This window comes from Musca vetustissima, unplaced genomic scaffold (assembly GCF_032173495.1).
Source record: "Musca vetustissima isolate MV318-11 ecotype Yass unplaced genomic scaffold, APGP_CSIRO_Mvet_v1 utg141548, whole genome shotgun sequence".
NCBI lineage: Eukaryota > Metazoa > Arthropoda > Insecta > Diptera > Muscidae > Musca > Musca vetustissima.
The window spans coordinates 9,379-21,057 of NW_026877190.1; the positions used below are offsets into that span (position 1 = coordinate 9,379).

At 34.9% G+C, this 11,679-nt stretch overlaps 1 protein-coding gene across 1 annotated transcript; it reads right to left on the bottom strand.

Moving 5' to 3' along the window:
* Positions 1 to 7,751: 7,751 nt before the first annotated feature.
* Positions 7,752 to 9,850, bottom strand: LOC133321786 (homeobox protein araucan-like; the record flags this gene model as incomplete). The annotated part of the gene is made up of 2 exons (XM_061530860.1): positions 7,752 to 8,883; positions 9,490 to 9,850. Coding segments are annotated over 2 exons (1,493 nt in total), but the record flags the coding sequence as incomplete, so codon positions are not given.
* Positions 9,851 to 11,679: the final 1,829 nt, after the last annotated feature.

Here is an 11,679-nt window from a genome sequence, read left to right on the forward strand (position 1 = left end):
CCTTCTACACAATAACATTTTCTCAATGACCACTTAAACTTCATACTTTTTTTCTTTCAATATATGGGAAGCTTGTTTTTCTAAATTTTTGTTCTATACGATTTGAAACTTCTTTCATTCTCGATAGAATGTCTTCATTAGAAAGTGTTGCCAATGTCCCAATTTCTGCATTTTATGAATGCAATACGTAAAACTTTAAATCCTGATTTCTTGTGGGAGAGAGGAAGAGAAACAATTTTGGAGTTGTGTTGGGTGGTGTTGGCGGGTTATCTATGGTACAAAAACTACTTGTCGTTTTGATTTCATCAATTCTTATTTGTTTTGTCTTGTCTCGATTTTTCTTACTTAAATGTTACTTGTTTTGCGTCATATAATAACTATATACGGTATTAAAATTTCGGTTCAGCTTGTTGCTCGTATCAACACTTATTTGCTACATTGTATTTGACATTTATATCGAAATAATTTGGAAAATACAAATACGAAGTGTTTTAAATGCAGAAACAATTAAATGCAAAACTTGCCACAATCGATTAAGCGGAGAGAACGCGATTTAAAACTAGAGAAACAGTAAAATAATAATCGGTTGTAAAACTAACAATCAAAAAGTGAGGAGTGATATTGTGGACGATATCAAAACAAAACACAGCCGAGCAATGAATGGGGGGAAATATATATATATATATATATGTATATATAGAGAGAGAGAGAGAGCGAGAAAGGACAAATGAACGCAAAATGTTTACATTTTTTTGGAAAAAAGTGGTTTTCTTATTTTTTTAACGGCCGCTTTAACTTCATATAAAATAAAAATATGAGAAGCTAGTTTTTCAATAATTTTGTTCTATATGTTTTTGTTCTATGCCCCCCGGGCAGTTTCTATGACGATATTGCCATGTCCGTCTGTCTGTTGTAATTACTCTAGCGTCTAAACGAATGGAGATAGATCGCCAAAATTTTGCATAGAGTCGTCTTTTGTCTGCAGTCAGGTCAAGTTCGAAGATGGGCTTTATCGGTCCACGTTTAGGCATAGCCCCCATATAACAGTACCCCCCAATTTTTTGGGGTTCTTGAGCGTGGTTTTCTACCGAATACGCTGAAATTTGGTACATTGAGTTCTTATTGGGTACTAAACGTCTCCACAAAAAATTATGAATATAGGTCCACTTTTTCTGGTAGCCCCCATATAACGGTACCGCCTAATTTTCAGTATTTTGGGGATTTTGATTGTATTTTTCAGCAGAATTAGCTGTAATTTAGTATTTTGAGTTCTTAATAGGTCCCTAAACTCTCCACAAAAAAATATGAATATAGGTCCATTTTTCGGATAGCCCCCCCCATATAAGGGTACCCCCAATTTTCGGTATTTTGGGGTTCTTGAGCGCGTTTTTCAATCGAATTTGTTGCAAATTGCTATTTTGTAGTCGTATATGGTACCAAATCTCCCTACCAAAAATTATTAATATTCGCCCCCATTTTGGGGTAGTCCCCATATAACCCCCTTTTTATACCCTCCACCATAGTATGGAGGGTATATTAGTTTTGTTTTCCCGTTTGTAACGCATCGAAATAATCATGTCCGACCCTATAAAGTATATATATTCTTGATCAGCGTAAAATTCTAAGACGATCTAAGCATGTCCGTCTGTCTGTTGTAATCACTCTAGCGTCTAAACGAATTGAGATAGAGGCCCAACATTTTGCACAGAGTCGTCTTTTGTCTGCAGGCAGGTCAAGTTCGATGATGGGCTATATCGGTCCACGTTTAGGCATAGCTCCCATATAAGGGTACCTCCCAATTTTCGGTATTTTGAAGTTCTTGAGCGTGTTTTTCAACCGAATTCGCTGAAATTTGGTACTTCGAGTTCTTATTGGGTAGCAAATCTCCCCACTAAAAATTATAAATATAGGTCCTTTTTTTCGGACAGCCCCCATATAAGGGTACCCCCAATTTTCAGTATTTTGAGGTGCTTGAGCGCGTTTTTCAACCGAATTCGCTGAAATTTGGTACATTGGGTTCTTATTGGGTACCAAATGTCCCCATAAAAAATTAGTTATATAGGTCCACTTTTTCTGGTAGCCCCCATATAAGGGTACCTCCCCATTTCCAGTTTTTGGGGGGTTTTGACCGAATTTTTTCACCGAATTGGCTGAAATTCGGTACTTTGAGTTCTTATTGGGTAGAAAATCTTTGTACTAAAAATTATAAATATAGGTAAATTTTTTCGGGTAGCCACCATATAATGGTACCCCCCAATTTTCTGTATTTTAGGGTTCTTGAGCGCGGTTTTCAACCGAATTCGCTGAAATTTGGTACATGAGGTTCTTATTGGGTACCAAATTTCCCCTCTAAAAATTATAAATATAGGTCCACTTTTTCTGGTAGCCCCCATATAAGGGTACCTCCCAATTTCCTGTTTTTGGGGGGTTTTGACCCGATTTTTTCACCTAATTGGCTGTAATTTAGTAATTTGAGTTCTTATTGGGTAGCAAATCTCTTCACAAAAATTGTAAATATAGGTAAATTTTTTCGGGCACCCCCAAATTTCGGTACGGGGAATAGTTAATTTTTACCCTACAAAGACTATTTAGCCATCTGTTGTAAGCATTTCGCCTTCTAAAGATATTTAAGAAAACTCAAACATGATGATAATGAAATATATCAGCAGACATTTAGGCATATCCTCAATATAGTGATACCTCCTGAAGGAAAGAATTGAGATGAACAATTAAAATATTTGGTTCAAAATTGGCATATACCGGTCATTAATTAGGCAAAGCCCTCATATAATTATATCACCAAATATTCACTATTTCCTACACTATGTAATCAATATTGGTCCCTCTTTAGGCATAGCCTCATATAAGTTTGTAGTCTAAATTACAGTAGTTTGAGGATTTTATACTCTACAATGCGTTATCAATATCAGTCCACTATTTGGATCTTACAGATTTTAGGAAAAATCCCCATTAAAAATTGCTGAAGTTTGTATTTGATGTACATAATGGTTTAGATAAATCGGTTTGTAGAATTATCGGTATATGCCCACTTTTTGGTATGTTCCCAATATTTTCATTGCATATATCTGTCAGTATAACTATGGTGGAGGGTATCCAAAGTTCGGCCCGGCCGAACTTAACGCTTTTTCACTTGTTTATATTAAAATGATTATCTGATTTGTTCCGCGTTTTGAGTTTGGTTCTAAGACTCTGATGTAATCATTTCACCTGCGGAGGATATCGAGATAAAAAAGTAGAACGTAAGGTTCGATAATGAACTATAACCCGCATTAAGACCTAGTCCCTGTATGGAGGTTCCAGACAAATTGGACCGATATTCCCCATCTTCGAGTTTGAACTAAGATTGGAAGATATAATAAGATGGACAAACTTTGGATGAAATCTAAATTTTTTGAAGCGCATTTGGTCCAAAGATACATGGGGTCTAGAATCGATATTTCAATTAGCCACAGTGTATAATTATCGATTAAAAATCACTGAATTTTTTATTATGGTTTACATAATCCCTTTTTAGAAATGTCGGTATAGGTCCACTTTTTGGTATGTTCCTCATATTTTCATTTCTAGTACCTGTCAGTATATCTATGGTGGAGGGTATCCAAAGTTCGGCCCGGCCGAACTTAACGCTTATTTTCATTGGTTCACACACTTAATTTCGCCCGATTCCAATTTAATGGTCCTCCCAAGATGCTAAGTCTGTTCTATCTACAAAGTGGTGAAGGGTATTATATAGTCGGCCTCGTCAGACTTTTAAACTTTCCTTACTGGATTTATTTGGGGCTTAAATATTGATTATCACAATCATAATAACCCATTTGAGTTGTACCAGATAAACTAAACTTATAGTTCAAACAGACGGACAATCATAAATCGATACAGAATTTTATTCCGATCAATAATATACTTTATAGAGTCTCCTGTGAATATTTCTTGGCGTTATATATTTTACAAAAGTCGACGTGTTTGGTTGTATTTGTCCAAGTTTAGTTATAACTCCTAATTTCACTATCAAGAATTAACTAATTTGGTCCATACTTAGGTATTCGAACTCTGTACAGCTGTATGATTAATTCTGGTACACTCTTCAAATGGACACGATATTGAAAATTGAATTGATCTCTGCACAGAAAAACTGTATCATTATAAATGAAAAAGTAAAAACAGCGTCATTTCAGTAAAGCAAAAAATATACAAACCTTTTTTCAGCCCACAAGTTATTATTAATTAAAAAATACATAATTTTTTTATTAAATACTATTTTATTTCGTAATAATATTGTGTTGGTTTTCGCATTAAATTAAATTAAACTTATTTTTATTTTTATGTTTTTTATTAACACATAAATTATTTTTTCAATTTCATTATTAAGATGTTCGCTTAATTTGTTATGAATTGTAATTTGATACAATTACGAATGCTATGCGATTAAATTTCAAATTATATATTAAATTAAATTAAAAAGTGTATTATATTGCAGATAGATATATATTATTTTTGCACATTTGTATGAAGTGTTGTTGTTGTTTACGCTTAAAATGGTCATTTATCTTAGTTGACAATAAAATCTAATTAATTATGTACAGAGACAGAGGTGTGACTGTCCAAATGACAGACCCCATTGAATAACCCACCAAACACATTTGGCAATGCGAATAGAGAATTTTCTATAATGAAAAATTCATTCAAGTTGTTTTAGGAAATGGTAACCGCTTTACGACTATTAGCTGTAGCGAATCGATCGATTAAATCCTCCACACGGCAACAGTTCGAAGTAAATAAGTTATTCAACACCGCACTTAAATAGGGAATTTATCACAGTAATAAATGTTTACCTAATGCTAATTACAAAACGTAAAACGATAATTTATGTTCTGTTAACATATTTGTTTAGTGTTTTATTTTATTTTTATTCAAATAGTATTCATTTTTTATTTACGTTCAAAAATATATATAGTGGACATTAATTCTTAAGAAAATATATTTAAGTTACAAACAAACACATACATACATATATTTGACTGCTTAACCGTTAAAGAAATTTGCACTTAACCCATTGGTCTGGTTTGCTGTTGGTAAGAACTGATATTCAAATTAACTGAAAAGAGAATGTGGAAATAGAAGATGTGTAATTTAGATAATATTATACAAATTCTCAAGGTTGATATAGTAAAAAATTAAAAAAAAAAAATATATATAGTAACATGGTTGTAAAGAACAGAACGGGACATTGAAACAAATCTAGATTAACAATTAAAGTCTATATTTTGAAATAGCTCCATATATATGAAATTTTATCTATGGTACAGAATTTATTTGTCGTTTTGATTACATCTATTCTTCTTTGTTTTGCCTAGTATTGATTTTTCTTACTTAAATGCTATTTGTTTTGCGTCATTATACCAATTATATACAATATTAAATTTCGGTTCAGCTTATTGCTCGAAATAATTTGGAAAATACATATGCGAATTTTATAACAAAAATGCAAAGGTCCTTAACAGCGTATGAAGTGGTGGATTGCAAAACTTGCCACAATTGAGTTAGCGGAGAGATTATAAACAAGAGAAACAGTAGACAAATAAACGGTTACAAAAATAACAACCACCAAGTGAGGAGACATACAGAGAAAAATACCAAAACAGAACACTTTCGAACAAAGAGTGGTGGTGGCTTTTTTCTTGGGAGGAATACATTTGTTTTCGTCAAAAGAGAGAGAGAGAAAGGAAAAAAACGAAGTATGAAAATTGTTTTGATATTCATGAAATGTTTACATTTTTTGGATAAAATAGTGGCTTTCTCAATTTTAAAAGAGAAAAAAATAAACGATGAATGAAATGATGAAAATATTCATTCAATTTTTCTTGCATAAATACTCATAGTGTTGAAAGCCCTTTCCTTGATGTTTTATTGGTAGGGTCATTTTGTTATAGCCCACATATGAAGTATTTTGAAGTTTACAACCAATCATGGAATTACGACTTTGTACATACAATTACATTCCTCTGCGGATAGAAAACCTACTGAAAACATATAAACATTTAGGAAAGTTGGTCCTATGCGATATACAAAATTCGCAACATCAATTTGAATTTTAATATATTAATTCCTTAAAACAATTTTTATACCCTACACAACTACGTTGTCAGGGTTTTATAGCTTTGTGCAGCCCCAAAAGTTTGTAACGCCGCGAAATATTGGTCCTAGACCCACCTTTAAGTATACCGATAGTCATATCTCGACTAGCTGAGTCGATCTAGACATGTGTATCCGTCCGTCCCTCTGTCCATTATAACTTCTAAACACGATACAGGCCACAGTTATTGACCAATCTTCACGAAATTTTGAATGTAGGATGGGTTCTGGCCAATGAAGACCCCTATTGTTTTTTGTAAAGATCGGGTTATATTTAGGGGATGAAATGGACCAAATACCCAATTTTTGTCCGTTTTTCTGGTTGCTCTAGAGGCCTCAATTATGGCCCAAACATGGTGAATTTTTACATGGAGAAGGAGATCGGTCAATATTTAGCGGGTCAAATGGACCGTGACTTTTGTGTAAAAAATGACAAAATTTGTTCTCTATGCCGTATATATTTACTCCTGAAGGACAAAGACCCGAAAAGTTGATAGTATATCCAGGAGGAGTGGTTGACCTTTAAATTGATACCAACTATATTGTCGTATGTACTCGGATGTGGAAGTCACACTTAAATATTTACAGGTGCTTACGTATTCAGAAATTATTTACTAACCCATTAGCATACTAGAGGGCGGAAATATAGCACCAATCGCTTTGAAAGTTTCCGTGATGATCAAGGTATGGTCAAGGACAACGCCTATAATGTTCGGTGATGATCAGATACTAATATTGGGATGAAGTGGACCGAAAACTTTATTTTTTGTTTTTTCGAATCGATATATAGGCCACAATTGAAAGCCGAGCATCGCAACACAACCCACGGTGAAGGAAATCTGGATAAGTAATTAGAAGGGCTGTAATGAATATTAATAATATTTTTTGAACTTTTGTCGGTCAAAATGGTGCAAATATCGCGATATAATGCCCATGTTTATAATATAGAAAGGTAGGGTATCATATGGTCGTCCCCGTCCGACTATACTGCTCCCCTCACTGGTTTTTATAAATAACACAGAAATATAAAATGGGTTGTAACAAAACTCTAATTTTACGTACCTATTAGGTGTATCTCTTATATAAGCACCTATCTTATTACTGAGTCTGCTATTTTAAACGGGCTGGACAAAAGTGTTATGTTGTTGGCTAAAAAGAAAAATTAAAGTTACAAAAAGGTACATTAAAATTTATAGCTTCGAAATATCGTAAACTAAATATTGAGAATAGAAAAAAATCCTAAAAATTTCAGTTAGACGATTCTAAGGAAGTTTTGATAGTCCAGCACTTAATTTATTATTCAAAGGTTGTTTTAATGCCGAATGAAATAATAGGTTCTATTTTTACTATAAAGATATTATGGCTTTTAGGTTTATATATCATTTAATGACTTAATCATTTATATATCACATAGAAACTGTGATTATTTTGAAAAGTCGAATACCTTCAACAAATTTACACAGAATATACACTCTTTCGATAATGCACTGATTTTGAAATAATCGAAATAATCACCAAACATTAGATGATATACATCTGTCAGCAGAACCCTACGGTTCTTACACATTTTACGTGTTGACAAATTTGAATTAACTTACCTTTTAAATATCGATTTGTATACCAATTGTTCTGGATCATGTGAGGACGCCGATCCGGAACTGCATGAACTGCCAACAGAATTTTCATCTCTTGGTGAATAGTCGCCATAGGAACGATTGTAACCGTTGCCATAGGTATTACCCTGAGGATGGTGGTTACTGCTGATGTTGTGGCAGGTAGCGGTCATATGGGCTTGAGTAGCGGTAAGCAAGAGATTCGTGGCCAACTGAACGTTCGGTATTTTCATATTCGGTGGAGTTTGGGGTGGAGTATCTGGTTGGGCTTCGGGAAACCCCATCCCCCGCTGGTGAGTCGTGGAGGGTGTTCGTTGTTGTTGCTGCTGTTGTTGGGTATGATGGACGTTTGGGACTTGCGTTGTAGTAGGCGGGGCGTTGGGAGAAAGCTGTTGAGAGTTGGACTGATGTGGATTGCTGTGGTGATTGTGATTGTTGTTGGAAGTGGATTGGCTGCTGCTGTTGTGATTGTTGGTTGTATTGCTGATGTTGTTGCTGCTGTTGTTGTAAGGAGGCATATTGTTGGTAGCCATAGCCCCTAGAAAATTCTCGTAAGCTGTAGAGGGCCCCCGTGTATAGGGATTTATGCTGTAGTTTCCACTCATCATATTGCTGCTGTTGTTGTTGGTACTTTGTGAAACTGCCGGTATTAAACTGCTCATTTGCTGCAACTGCTGCATAGGATGCGACTGCTGCTGGTGCGACATTTGTTGTTGTTGCTGCTGTAGATTTTGCCTCTGCTGCTGTTGCAGATGACTCATGTAGGCTGCCGAGTGTAGTGGTGGTGTTTTGCTGGCGACTGTGTCGGCTAAACTCCAGATTTTCGGCTTGCTGGCTGGAATTGGTACGCCACAGTCCCGGCTCATGGGGTTTTTTGGATCGTTAACATCGTGTTTGCCAATCAAACTCTCACCGCTTGCATGTGGATAGCTGGAAGAGAACATTGACTGTTGGTGTTGATAGTAGGCCGGATGTTGATGATAGGGATGATAGCTATGCGGATGACTGGAACCAGGATAACCAGAACCGGGGAAATTTAAACCCATACGCAAATCGCCAGGATGATTGAGGGATTTCATTTGATGATCTTCATCTGTGGAATCGTGTTTGTCGAGATCTATTTAATGAAAGAGATAAACAACAATATCAGATTAGAGCCATAAAATACAAGAAACAAAGGAAAAAACCCAGGAAAAAAATGAGTCGGAGAACCCATAAAGTCTATATTCATATACAGTAGATGTCGGATATAAGCACATAGCACATCGCATATAAGAAAGATTATCAAAAACTTCGAGCTCATACTTTCTTATGTCCGATTCCACATATAAGAAAAAAACGCATATAAGAAAGAAATCTCCGGCTTTTTATGAGTTTCTTATATCCGATATCCACTGTATACGAACAGAACAATATTCTACGCCATGCTAGTGGTCGAAACAACTACTTCTACTACGTGATTATTACAAATTGGATACATCGATCCACGTTTTGGCATAGTGTCCTCATATAAATAACGTCCAACCTCATTTTTAGATTTTTGATGAAGAAAAGGCTTTTTCGTATTTAATATTATCATAAAACTTTGCCTAGTCTCGAAATTTAGTATTGTAAAATGTATAAAGCCTATAGCTTCTGGTTTGGGTATCACATGATTTGCACCAACCTTACTTGTCCCACATTCAGAAAGTCCATTAAACAATATTAATTTTTGTGTACTCACCCTTTCTACCAGCCAATTGACCCATTTGAGAATTTCCCGAGTGCATTGATTGCCCTTTAGCCGGCTCATCATCTTTGTCATCTTTATCGTCATCCGAATTGATGCCATCATCATCGTCATCGGTACGATTCTTGGGTTCCCATGTCATTTTGTTTTCCTTTTTCAGTCGTCTTCGAGCATTCGCAAACCAGGTGGATACCTGAGTCAATGTCATTTTCGTAATAATGGCTAACATTATTTTTTCTCCCTTTGTCGGATAGGGATTTTTCTTGTGTTCATTTAACCAAGCTTTCAAAGTGGCCGTTGATTCCCTGGTGGCATTTTTGCGTCGAGCTGCCAAATCGTAGGATGCTCCGTAGCTGTAAGAATTAAATTGAATTAAATTATATATTAAATTGTTTAAATGTGAAAGAAATTTAACAAAAAATTCTGCTTAAATTTAATTTTGGATTCTATTTAATTTCCAACCAGGATTATCCCTACTTTTGAGTAAGGATGTACTCCACCACTGTAACCAGAGTTTGAGTTTTTTTTCCTAGACCATTTCTGTTTATTTCTTATCCTCTAGCCGTTCGCTGTCATTGCCTTTTTTGTTTTTGTCCAGCGGTTTTTATACACTTCATTTTTCATGGGATTTTTTATGGCTATTTCGCTCCTCCGGTTTGTTGGCCATACATATCCCATTGGAGCAACAACTTTAAGAACCACCACGCACACACACAACGTATGTGCATGGAATTTAACAATCTCGTAAAACCAGAGGAGATGTTGTTTCCTAGAGTTCCTTGTTTTGTTCGTTTTATTTTCGCACTGTTTTTATGGCCGATGATGTGGTCATGTTAACGCCAAACCTTAGCAAGGACCATTGCCCACTTATTATGCGTTGCATGATGTCCATTGCAATATTGTTGGCGTTACTTTCCCAGCAGTGTTGTGAATGGTAAGCAGCTGCAGGAGCAGCAGTTTATTTCAGTTGTGATTTTTTGTTGCCCAGGAAAGATTATCTTTGTATGTGTGTGTCTTTATAATTGAGAAAATCATTTTAATCATTATTTACCCAAAAAATTAAAGACATAGATAGTTGATATTTTCATTGAGAACACATTCAGTAATTTAAGATGAATACAACTGTTCAGATTGCTAGGTGTATTAAAGGTGCAGGATTGATATTTGTGGCATATTTTTCGCCATCTTGGAATTTAAGTGTGGAGTTTGTAATAGATTTACGCCATTTGTAAATCTATTACAAATTGGGTCCAAAGAAACATTAGGTCTAAAATCAATATTTCAACTTGTGGTAGCAACGTGTATATATTCTAATTAGCCATATGGATGAGGGTATTATATAAGCAAAGTAGCAAAGTTGGAAGTTACCCAAAAATTGAAACTTGAAAAATTATAGAAACTCAAGAGAAATAAAAAAATAATAAAATTCGAGGGACCGGGTCGTACATTTTATACCCTCTACCACATGGGTGCATTAAAAATTCCTTAAGTCGATCGAAACGTTTATGTAAGGACAATGTTATGGTGTTACGTGATAGAAGGTTGTTGACGCTCCGAAAAAAACAAATAGTAGTCAAAATTACAGAGATTTTAGTTGGAAAACTCAAACGGCTATTTTTAATTATTACATTTATTTTTTTCTTCACCAGGAATCCGATGTGTCAAATTATATTATAGTACGCTATGCTAAATTTCGTGCAAATCGAAAGATATATAAAGACTTTGGTGCACCATTTAATTAAAATCGGACGTAAATATATATGGGAGCTATATCTAAATCAGAACCGATTTTCACAAAAATTAACACACATCATTCTAGTCTTATCATTCTATATATGGACTTTGGTGCACCATTTACCTTAAATCGGACGAAAATATATATGGAGCTATATATAAATCTGAACCGATTTTCGCGAAACTTGGCACACCATTCTAGACTCAATTCAGTACACTATGCCAAATTTCGTGCAAATCGAAATATATATAAGGACTTTGGTGCACCATTTACCTTAAATCGGACGAAAATATATATGGGAGCTATATCTAAATCTGAACCGATTTTCATTAAACTTAACACACATTATTCTAGACCTATTTCATTACGCTGTAAAGATATATAGGGACTTTGATGCACCTTTTACTTAAATCGGAAGCAATACGATGATTAAAGGAACGACAAAAGAT